Raw genomic sequence first — 12,376 nt, forward strand, 5'->3', positions numbered from 1 at the left:
TAGCAGGAAGGTCGTGTGGAGTCCCGGCGTGAACCATGCTCGAGCCATTGGATAGAGTTTGTCAACGTTGGGAAAGAATCGTTTGGTGACTTCTCTCTTTGGGGAATTCTCCCATCTGGTTTGCCACGTTTCCATGAGATGATTTGTAAGTCTCTTTTTCTCAGTCAAACGGTTTGTGGTAGGATCTGCGTCGAAGCCGGCGAAGGTGCAGGCTCTTCCCTTGGAGAGTTCATATAATACTCCACATTTAGCTACTTCGAGGTCTAAAGATAGGGTTCCCGCCAGCACCTGCAGCGTGTGAGTGCTAATTGTTCTGCAGGCCCGGGTTATAGCAAGCAGGATGGCTCTATGGATAGAGTCGAGGATTCTGCGATTTATAGCCATGGTGACTTTGGGGTACCATGCTCCGGAAGCATAGGTAGCTATCGGCAGGAAGGCGGCTTTGTAAAACAGCTTGAGGGTCTTCTTTTTCAATCCCAAGTCTCTTTTTGCTACTCCCGTAACAAGGGCTGTATAGCCCCATATCTTCTTACGGATTTATTTCAAGTGTGCCTGGAAGGAGAGAGTGGGGTACAGTATTACTCCCAGGTATCTAAGTTCCTGGCACAGTCGTAGTGTGATACCATCAATTTTAATTTGTGGGGTCTCCTATCCTTGAGGAGAATGGAGTCCGTTTTGGTTGCAGAGATCCTAAGGAAGTGGATATTGGTCCACTCTTGTAGAAATTCAAGAGCATGATTTGCCTTTCTTTCCAGCTGGATTCTGCTGTTTGCCTCTATCATCAGGATGAGGTCGTCTGCAAAGGCTTGTAAAGACGCCTCTCCAAATCGGTATTTAGGAATTCATCCAAGACGATGTTCCATAACGTAGGTCCTAAAACGGAGCGTTGTGGACAGCCTCTGTTGATTTTTCTGGTGAGTATTTTATATGGAGCATTCACCATGATGAGTCTACTGGAGAGGTAGCTTTGGATTACTCGATAGAGGTTTCCTGGCATCTCTGGGCCGAGCGTCCTGGCCCGGAGCCAGACCAGGACGCCCGGCCACCAAAGGGTGTCGAACGCCCCAGCAAAGTCGATAGAGATAGCCAGGAAGTATTTGTTTTCTGTGGCAGCTGCACGTGTAAAGACGTTCTTCAGGGCATCTAAAGTCGATTTTCCCGGTCTAAAGCCGTACTGGTTTGGAGACATGTTTGCCTGTAGGTAGTGAGCCTTTATTCTGGTTAACAGGAGTCGTTCCAAGAGTTAGTAGGGCTATTTGTCTCTAGGAAGTCGGTTGGTCTGGTGGTTTTGTCGGTTTTTTAATTATGACTTTAATATTTGCTTTTTTCCAGTCTTCGGATAGGTCCCAGTACATAGATTGAAGAGGTTCAGTAGCATATCGGGGGCTATCTCCACCACCTTCCTGATGATTTTCGGCTCTAAGTGGTCCGGACCCGGACATTTCTTACTTTTAATAAGGTGCGCAGCCGCTTGTAATTCCTCTATTCTGAAATCCGGTTCCCTGTCTTCTGTTAGGTAGTCATCATTCTCTGTGCACATCTTGATTTGTTGGGGTGTCTGTGGGTCTACATGAGGGTGGAAAGTTGCATCCAAAATATTGTTAACAATGCCTCCCAAGAATTGGCAGCATCTCCGTGTGGTGTTATGGTGGTTGAAATTACCTCTCCCCTGGGGAGTTTATTAGTGGTTACATTGCAGACCACCCCCCCAGGGGTCAGTGTTGCCAGTGGTTGCGACCAGATTTTCCCACGAGAGTTGTTTACTTCTGCGTATGAGCGAGGTGTACTGGTTTCTGGCCTCCTTGTAGATTTCCCGCAGTGCATCCACTTCAGGGGCAGGCCAGGAGCCTCTGGCTCTCTGGAATGCTTTCCGTTTGTCCTGGACTTCTCTTCGGAGCGTCTGGAGCTCCGGACTCCACCATGGTACTGCGCCTGAGGCAGGTTTTCTTCGTTTTATGTTCGCTGCTTTAGTAATGATCGCTGTGACTGTTTTTTGGAGTTGGTCAGGATCTTGATTTGTTTGAATTGCAGCTTGCTGTGTATCTTTTTCTGCTATTAGAGTGTCTCTGAATTGGTTCCAGTTTGCAGTGCTGAGCGCATATCTCTGCAGCATTTTTCTCTCAGGATATTGTCTCTGATGGTCTCTGTTGAGTCGGAAGGTCAGAACCCTGTGGTTGGTTTTTGTCCAGGCATCCTGAACCGTCCAGTCTGTTATATTGCCAGCAATGTCCCTAGTGGCTAGGGAGACATCGATGGTTGATTCCCATCGTAGGTTGCAGTAAGTCGGTAGTTGATTAGGTTGGTTTAGCACTGTTATCGTTGATGTTGCTAGGAATTCCTCCAGGCGCTGCCCATTCCTTGTCCCCCTGCCTATCCAGGGTGTGGCTGTACCAAGCGGGTGACCTGCAGTTCACGTCCACCCCTATTATTAGTTTCTGGTCAGGGAGGATATTTGTTACATGTTCTAGGTACCTTGTAGCCATCGTTATGTCTTCTCCAGGGCGGCAATAAAGGGTGATGACGTAGAAGGCACCCAGTGCTGAGATAAGATGTGCACAGACTGCCCAGGCCGTGCAGAGGTTAGTGATCCTGTTAACTGTTATATCTGGGTTTCTGACCACAATAGCGGCCCAAGGGATTTCATTTTCAGGCTGTATGATCTTGTATTGTAGGGAGTATACCCTTACTTGATTGGCGGCTGCGTATGGTTCTTTGAGTATGATGATATCTATATTTTCTTCCTCGGCTTTCATCCTGACCTGGTCGGCCACTGCCCTGGTTCTATAAGCGTTTAGCTGGAAGAATATGATTACTTTAGTGTTGAATTGTTTAAGGTGTGGTGCCATAATCTGTTCTGGATTGGGTCAAGCTCTTGTATTTTTGGTATATGGGACACATGCTGTCTCTGAGGGAATGGGAGGCATCCATTTTCTTACTTCTGCAATTAGCACAAACTGCATCTGTGCTCTCATTTGGGCAGTCGGTGAAGTTGTGGCCCTTGCCAGCGCAGTGGCCGCGGGTTCGCACAGCCTGGGAGCATGTGTGCGACGTGTGCCCGAACTTGCAGCAGTTGTAGCATTATTTTATTTTTTTATTTATTAACACACAACTGTATATACATTCTCAAGATATATTAATCAATTTATATACGATATTTATATACAGATTTTATATACATACTCTTATATATACTGTAGTCTTTCTGTACATTTGATTGTGTGTGTCCTGATATGAAGGGTGGCTCCTAGACATAAGCCCATCTCCACCTTTTACTCCTGTGAAAGCTCAGAACATCTGCAAAACAGGCCTGAAAAAAGAGCGTTATATCAGGCCATTTCGCCACCAGGGATTAACCATTCTCTGTGTGTGCTGTAATGCACAAATCCCGCACATACCGGAAGTAGTGCTATACTGGTAGGTGCCAGCAATCCCGCCCCCAAGGCTGCCCAAACTTGGAGGCCAGCGAAAAAAAAAAAAAAAAAAAAATTCCAACTAAGAACAATGTATACTTGTTGAAACAAAAGCAACATTATACAATTATTTACATGTAAATAGCAAATACATACACTTAGAATGACATTAACTTAACAATAACACTTAGAAACTTTAACATTATCTCCACTTAGAGTCCATCCACAAATGCAAGCCTGCATTTGGGTATCCAGGAGCAGAAGATCATCTCGCACTGTAAACAAGAAACTTCCTATAAAGATGACATTACACGAAGTGTTCTGTCGTCAAATGTGCAGCACTTCCCTTAATTGGTATCCTGCAATAGATTTCTTAACTCCTGTCTTCTTTTAAAAACTTTGGCGAGAATTCCTGAAGCAAAGCAAAGATGTCCCACCTTTTATCCAACCAAAAGAGGTAAATTATTATCCGTGAGGTTTGGTAACCTATTTAGTAATTCCTGCCTGTCTGAAGTATACAGTCCGCATTCAAGGATGACATTCTCCAAGATTCAACCTCACCGCACAAACAGTAGGGGTCAGGTTCTAATCCTCTTTCAAATAGTTTGGCCCTTAAGCCATATCCAGTGATTAAGTAACTCGTGGTCATGGTGGGAGCAAACCAAGAAGACACCCTCCTGTCCATTGCAAAGCTTACGGCTGGAATGAAGCCTCTTGTAAACTCACTCAAATCCTAACGTTGCGGCCAGCAATTCACAAGCTCACCCCAAATTCTATGTTTTTCCTCCTTTATGTTGTTATTTGGATTAGAGGTGATATTCAATATTTGTAACGCCCTTCCCTTCTTTAAGTTATATACAATACCTTGGAAAATAATGTATAAATCCAAGGGGAGGGTACCTGCAATAACCTGTAAAGCATTTGTCGACACTGTCCTGGGAGCGCGTATAACTGTAAGCAACATTGTACGTTGCAGGGACAGAAGCTTGGCTTTAGTTGTAACCTTGGTAGCAGCCGCAAACCAAATACCAGCACCAGTTGTAGCATTAGGTATTAGGTATGTTCGGGGTCTGACGGCACCTGGGATTTCTCCCATCTCCGCGTATGTTCTCTGTATCGTACAAGCCAGAGATTTAAAAGTGTGTGGGACATGTACTGTGTAGTTTGTTGTGCCCATTGTTCATCCGGCCTGTTAGCCGCCGGGCCCCTAGCGAGACCCGACGTTACCAATACCCGCCACAGGGAGGCCAGCCGGGTGTTACCAATATTTGTACTCTGGATGGTCTTGCCACTTACTTTCCTGGAATTTCAGTGGCTAGGACCAAAAAATAAATAAAAAATAATAAAAAAATAAATAATAAACAAATAAATCGAGGTCGATATTAGTGATACTTAACAAGTTAGTATTAATAGTATGCGACGTTGGCCTGTGCGGTGAAAGTGAGTTTTAAAAACCAAATAGGTTCGGGCAAGAATTTTGATGTTCTCTTTTGATTTTGAAATGTAGGGCTAAACGCTGAGCAAGACAAAAGTTTGGGGGGGAGGATGAAGACTGGGGGGAAGAAATTGAAAATAAGCTGCCGACAGAGTAGATAGGCCCTTGCAGGTAGTGAGGCTTGCCCGTGCCCCACCAGAGTGAGAAAATTGGGGAGGAAAGGAGAGGCAAGCCTCTCCTCCCCAGGAGTTTGGAAAGAAAGATCCGCTCAAGAGAGTGCAGATTTGGGTCGCCAATAGGCTGTTCCGGCGGGAGAGCGCCACCGTATGTCGTCTCCATCAGTTTGCACGCCCTAAAAAGCTGGCCGTTGAGTCTTATCTAGGTGGGACACTAATAGGGGGTTAAATCTGGGATGTCATCCTTCCAGACTGCATGTGGTCTGGGTCCTATTTTCTGGTCATAATCAAGTCTGCTGGCTGTCATTATGGGGTTTTATCCCTTCCGTGATGTTTGATAGTCCTCACACTACCTTTTGTCATTATGTAGTGGGTCTATGCTGCAGGGTCTGGGGGCAGTGTCCCTTTATTCTGATGTCACAACTATTTAAAGGTGTTTTTTTTTTTTTTTTTTTTCGCTTCCATGAGCCACTAAGTTTCCTGTTCAGCTCCGATACTGTGAGGTTGTCGGAAACATGTGGGGAAGGTTCCTCAGTTTCTGAGTCGCCGCTGTCTATGACGTGAGAATCTGCTGCATTTATTTCTTCCCGTTGCCTGAGCTATTGTTCTCGTTGTGGGACCTGCATTTTGAGCACAGGAACTTCTTTCGTCTGTTTTGATTTAAGCGCACAATGTCAACTTGGAAACAGCAGCTCCCAATGATGCTCCCACATCGCGAGCATTTAATGGCGTATTTATTTACAACGTTACAAATGCTGCATACTTGCTCCGTCATAACAGATGGTTTCTTTTCCATATTTGTAATGATTGAGACCGTAGAAGTGTTACTTATATGTTTCACTTAAATCTGGAGCGTTGGCCAGATATTTCACTTATATCTCGATGAAAGGTGCGGTAGTGGGGAGAGCTATACACTCCACACCTAGTTACGGTTAAATTGGAGCCTTTAATGTAAGGAGCGACCTTGAAGGAGGATTGGTGGTGGGGAAAGCTGAGTAGTTGAACTTTCCGCGGACACGAAAACTTATCTATGGCTTTTATAGCAAAGTACATGCATGAGACCAAAAATCAGTAATCATAATTTTTCTTCCTTAGTTAGTATATTTAGATAGAGGCACTTCTGAACTTTCGATTAATACTAAATATAGCTAGTATATGACTCATAATTAAAGTGAAAATAGCAAAAATACGGAGCATGATAATCACACTGTTCTAGAATTCACTGTGCCTCCGATGCCTTGAAAATATGACATCGAGCTAGAGGTATCAGTGAGAAAAGAGCTTAGTAGCTGGTGAAGAACAATTGTCCAAGTGGATGAGTAGAACGTTGAGCGCCTAAAGGCGCTCAACGTTCAGTACTGTTTGTGTCTTTGTCTTATAGCAGGCCGTGAGAGAAGTGATTCGATGAGTATCACTGTGCGTATGAAAGTTATACTAAAATTTAAATTAAATGTACTTTACTCAGAAGTCTCGATTCCATTGTCATCTCGATACCTTCTCCAGACTTTGGACAGCTGCTGTGATGTATTAATAGGTTGGCAGTTCCAATAAACCATTATTTTAGGCAATCAAACACAGAGAACAAAAATCACAGAACTCAATCATGCTGGACAGTTGGCTTAACTTCTAGCCCCATCTCACTCAACCACCTTAAGGGAAAAAAATAGGAACTACACTGCCCTTGTCGCCATTGTCTCGCGCCTCGATTGAGTGACTCACCAGACGCACCCAGCAGCTCTATTATAAGGCTATCTTTATCTCAGTCATCACATACGGTGTATTAAAGATACAACTGCAGGAAACAGAAAACTCCTCGACACATTCCCATGCTCCATGTTGTTAACCATCTCACGCGCCTGCTGCACAACGAGCACGCACGTGTTTTAGGTCCTGATGGGTGCTTTTCCACTGGACCTGGAATCTGTAGGTTGCCGCCTAACCTACCAACTGGTCAAAGGAAAACGAGCTGGCTTTATTGGATTTGTGGAACTTGTGGAATTCCATCCATAAGTTCGCCTCTTCTCTTGAATTGCAAAGTGACTAGCTCTCATTTAACTATTGTAGTTTATTACTATTATTTTGTTTTTTATTTATCTAATCTCTAATTAATTAATTTGTTATTTGTTTCACGTGTAACTTAATTTAATGCATACCTCTTTCGTACATATGATGTTAATATTTGAATCTCTATCAATGTTTATCTTCCCGTTAGATTTCTTATTATGTTATTAACTCTATGCATTGTTCTGCTCTCAGATACACTGTTAATGGTTACCTATTGTGCATCTTGCTATTAATAAAAAAAAATAATAATAATAAATAAAGAAATTTACACTGGAGACTGGGGAAAGACCTGGAAAAAGACCTGGGTTTGCCACCATACTACTTACAAATCCTGGTAGGAGTTCTGCCCCTGGATCTCGAAGCTATCCGCTGTGGTCTGCTCTACCATCTTGCCAGAAACACATCGGCTACAATGTATGACCTCACCACTGACATCACTAATGACCGCAACTATGAGAAGAGAAGAATTACCGACCACCTCGCCGACCGGGCTAGCCGAGTGGGTAAAGTACCTACCCGGCAACCCAAAGGTCGCGGGTTCGATTCCCGCCTCGGGCTTGGATCAAAGTACTGCAAAAACCTTGGGAGGTGCAATATGGCCACAGAAGCCGATGCGCCAACAACTACCAAATCAAAAAAAAAAAAAAAAACCGACCACCTCGTCCAGATTTGGCAGAGGAGATGGAGCAACACAGAAAAAGGCACAGTGACCAGAAGATTCCTCCCCACTGTCACCAAGCTGTACCCTAAGGCGCCAGCGTGGTTTCACCCTGGTCGAAATACCATCTTCCTCCTTACAGGACACAGCCCGTTTACAGCTAAACTTCACCAACGTGGCATCATAAATAACGCGGACTGTCCCTGTGGCAAACCGGAGTCCTGGAGACACTTAATGTTTGAGTGCGATTTGTATGACGACCTACGACTACGCTTCATAACGGCAATCCAATATATCCCAGACAACCAAGAACCCAAACTGTTAGACACTCAAGAGGACTACAAGGCACTCAGTCAATATGCCCAGGATCTATTTTCAAGAAGGAAAACAATGATAGAAATACACCAAAGGCAACCCGACTAGAAAGAATGCAGGAGGTCAAACAAGTAAAAAAAACTCACCGTACCACAGAAAGACAAGACTTTAGGGTGATTTGGATGGCCTACTGGCGACCCAAAACTGCACTCCCTTGTGCGGCTTTTTTTTTTTTTTCGGGGAAGGGGGGTATTTGCTCTTCTCCTCTCCTCGCCTCCCCATATTTCACTGTCGTGGGGCATGGGCATGTCCCACTGAAAATGGGGGGTCACCTTCCTATCGACCCCTCTTCTTCTTATTTCATCCCCCCGTCTTCACCCTCCCTCCCATCACTTTCTCTTTGTACAGCGACTGCCCCACATGTCCAAATTTAAAACACATCAAATTTTGCCCAACCTTTAGGCTCTCTAGAAATAGTTCTTTCAGCGTAAAACCCCACGTAGTGCTTTCTAAATGCAATTTTACTTAAATCAACAGCGATAGCTCCAACCTTTATTTTAGGTCCTAGTCACCGAAATCCCAGGAACGTAAGTGGCAGGACCTGCCAGAGTATAATTAGTCTCTTGGTACACCCGGCCGGCGTCCCCGTCGCTAGGAATGGTAACACAGGCTCTCACATGGGCCCGGCGGCCAACAGGCCGGATGAACAATGGGCACAACAAACTACATACCACATGACCCATACACTATTTTTAAACCTCTGGCATAAACAGGGTACCGTCACTCGATACATAGAACTTACGCGATGGGAGAAATCCCCGGAGCCGTCAGACCCTCAACATACCTATACCTATACATAAACTACTTACAGGACACGGAGCAATAAAAGCAAAATGGGTATAATTGATGATCCTATATGTATCTGTGGTTAACAGGAAAGCCGGCACCAAATGTATAAGTATATTGCGGGCACTTATACATAAATAATGTATAAGTGCCCGCAATATGAGCACCTGCACTGCCTCCTTAAAACAAGGATTGCATATGTGCCACGTCGACAGGAACAATACCCGTTAGATTCTGAAGAAGAATATAAACTCTGCAGCCAATACGCACAAGTCCTCTTTGCAAGAAGAAAAATGCAGGTAGCCATATATAATGGTTGCAACGAAGCAAGAGACAATCGCGAACTGGGAAACTCTCAAGAAGAACAGAATCCCGACTAAAATTATTGGCTCCTGGGGACGGCAAAAATAAGCAGCTGATTTACTAAACAGGGATACAAAAATGGAGAGAAACGAGAAAAAGAAAAGAAAACAAGACAATCAACTCCTGGACAAATGAATCTAAATTATGGACAATGCAGACCCTGACACACTGAAATGATACCTAAACCGAACTTGATAAAACTGAATTGAGCAACATTCGAAGTTTGAGCATGCTTGACATGTCATCACACTGAACTAAACCCACCGAATCTGACTCAACACAACACTACGTAATCAAACCTGACAACTGACTGTGAAACAGCTGGAACGTGAACCTTGGATGTCAACCGTATTGTCACTCTTGGGACCATGTCCCAAGAGTGGAAACACCGAAATCGACCTTACTAAATTGGTCTCTACTGAACAACATAGACGAACTTGCAGCCTGCTGCCTGAACATCCCTTTGCGATCAATACGATGCAACCTTGCATGGTGGCTACTTCTCCCCCTTCCCTATACCAATACTCACCTCGTGGAGCTCTGCCTCCACTGACTTCTGCGTTTGTCTTCCTTAACATCCCCATATTTTTATCTTTCCCCTCCCATTTTAACCCTATTTACCCCACTTCTTTTACCCCACTTTCTGACTTACGCGTGTTTTAGGCACTCGGAGCTAAGTTTGGGCAACGAGGGGTTGCACTATTTGCCCGACGGCTAATTGTTTAGAAGAACAACACAACATGACGCTACACTACACATTAAATTACACGTTTTGAAAACCTCTGCCCTTCACAGAGTTCTGTGGTACAGAAACAGAGTGCACAACGCGAAGATGGGGGGAACCCCTGGGGGCGTTAGACAACAAATACTTTACACTTCACAACTCACTACATATGGGTAACCACAGGTGATTCCTGACCCTAAACACTATGCACACAGACAACACACAACGCACTACACTTTTTCTAGCTTTCACAGAAGTTCTGTATATATCACAAGAGTGATACGGCGCAGTTGTGTGAAACCACCGGTGGCCCGTTACATAAACTATGCCACTATGCTTGCACACTAGGGGACTGCCAACAAGACGAACCTACCCCAGGTGGGGTATGCAGAGAAACGGTATTCCACACAGGAGTTAGTAAGGTGGAGGTATTCCACACAGGAGTTAGTAAGATGGAGAATCCCACACTTAGGAGTGCCAACATACGAAATCTTACTCCAGCTGGGGATTGCAATCCGCATAGCCGAGCAGAGCCAGCAAGGATCCTATCCCAGGAAGGGTTTACAAGGGAGGAGGAGAGATCTTGCACAGTGTTGTTCCAGCACGGTATGCAATCCTCAAATGAGGTTTGCATACTGTGGGCAGCTTTTCGAAATGACATAATAGTGGTTGTGAATGCTAAAGTCAAGGTTATTTGTCAAGTTGTCAAAGGCTGTTGCTTCATATGTAGAAGTCTAGTGTCTCTGAACTCCCAGAAGTTGGTGATAGCCATTTATCCCTCCTGTGTGAGATGTAGGTAGAAAGACTGAATCATTGAACTTGGGTGACCAAAGTTGAATGACTGAGTGTGAGAAATTCGAAAGAGCTGCGTAGTGAAGTTCATCCTGAAGGAAAAGATGATAGCAGGAATGGTCTTGAATTTTTGTCCTCATCCTGATTCAGAGTTTCTCATACAGTGAGCAGGTATACATAACATAGTCCCACGTTTCCAGTTCGTTGCAGTCGCAGTTTGGGTTTTGCTTAAAGCCAAGTGCTGTTAATTGTGATTGACGAGACCATGACCTGTAAGGAGGAAGGTCACTTGCAGTTCCGGTAAGAACCAAGGAGGTGCTTTGGGCTAGCGAAGGCCACTGCAGGTAAATTTTGTTTGGTTGCTGCACCCTTAGTGGTGGCAGCCCAGGAACCTTGCCAGATGATCTGCAGGTTTTTAGACTATCTGGCACTTTCATTCTCTCTTGGGTTCATCATATATGTATAATTTAATCCCCTGGATTTCCATTTATATTCCTATCTTTAAGTGTCGCTTGAGTGCCCTATTTATCACCTCCAAGTAGAGGGGGCAGGCGACTGGCTAGAACTTGGAGGGCTGATGTGCTGACAGTGCAGCAAGCCCTGGTAACTATGAGTAACATTTCTCTCTGGAATTACACCTAAAACTTTCTAAGGATCAAAGAATCATTTCTGAAATTTTGCTATTGAACTGTTTTTTTTTTTTTTTTTTTTTCTCTCTACTAATGATCGAATATCCGAAAAATAATTTCATTTATGAAACAAATTTCTATAAGGGTAAAGGTGAATGGGTTAGGGAATTGAGCTTGAAACCTTCTCTGGAACCAAGAGAACTTACTCGAAAATTTTTAAATCCAGATTTTTTCACATCGAATAATTCCTGGCATCGTAAATATACATTTGTTAAAAAAAAACTGTAGGACTTTTATTTTTCTGTGTCTAATGAAATTTAGGATGTTAAACAAATTTTATTAAAAAAAAAACAGAGGGAAATAAACTTTGATATCCAGTAAAAATTTTTTTCTGAGAATTAAACGAATTTGTTAAGTTAGGAATTACTTTACTGAAATTACTCTCTCTCGAAATAACCTTAATGAGCATATTATTTGTATTTGTATCAAATATGCAAAAATTTAGGAATATTACATTCGTAATGAAAGTTATTTAAATGTTTCAGAAAATGGAAATCGCTTCTCTGGAGTGGGCTAATATGTGTACTTAGTTTACATGCGGCGAAAACTATGGTTCGGAATTTAGACTGGTGAGTTTTTTTGTTTGTTTTTTTTATTAGCAATAATATATATTCTTAAAAGGAACATCACATAAAATGCAATATTTATATAAGTTGTAATTTTTAAAATTCACTTAATGTAGTAAACTTTCATAATTTTTATAATTTTCAGATTTCAAACAATAAAAATGATAACAAAAATTTATTCCACATTTAGTTATTCATTATTCGTTTTTTCTTTGTTCAAGTTAATTGTTATTCGTTGAGGAAGGAATTATGGGTTAATCTTTATTCATTGTTTTATTCGTTACTAGCTTAATACATCGCATTAGAAGAGGAAGCACGTACATGTGGCGCGCATACTT

At 43.1% G+C, this 12,376-nt stretch overlaps 1 protein-coding gene across 1 annotated transcript in view; it reads left to right on the top strand.

Annotated features, from left to right (window-relative positions):
* LOC150084481 (protein O-mannosyl-transferase Tmtc3-like) overlaps positions 1-12,376 on the top strand; it is a 775,447-nt gene that overhangs the window by 491,241 nt on the left and 271,830 nt on the right. The window contains exon 11 of the mRNA XM_090376259.1: positions 11,958-12,041. Coding sequence (XP_090232385.1) covers positions 11,958-12,041 — 84 coding nt within the window. The remainder of the gene's footprint in view (positions 1-11,957; positions 12,042-12,376) is intronic.

The sequence above is a fragment of the Mastigoproctus giganteus genome, chromosome 6 (genome assembly GCF_048544385.1).
Source record: "Mastigoproctus giganteus isolate SK-2022 chromosome 6, ASM4854438v1, whole genome shotgun sequence".
Classification (NCBI taxonomy): Eukaryota; Metazoa; Arthropoda; class Arachnida; order Uropygi; family Thelyphonidae; genus Mastigoproctus; species Mastigoproctus giganteus.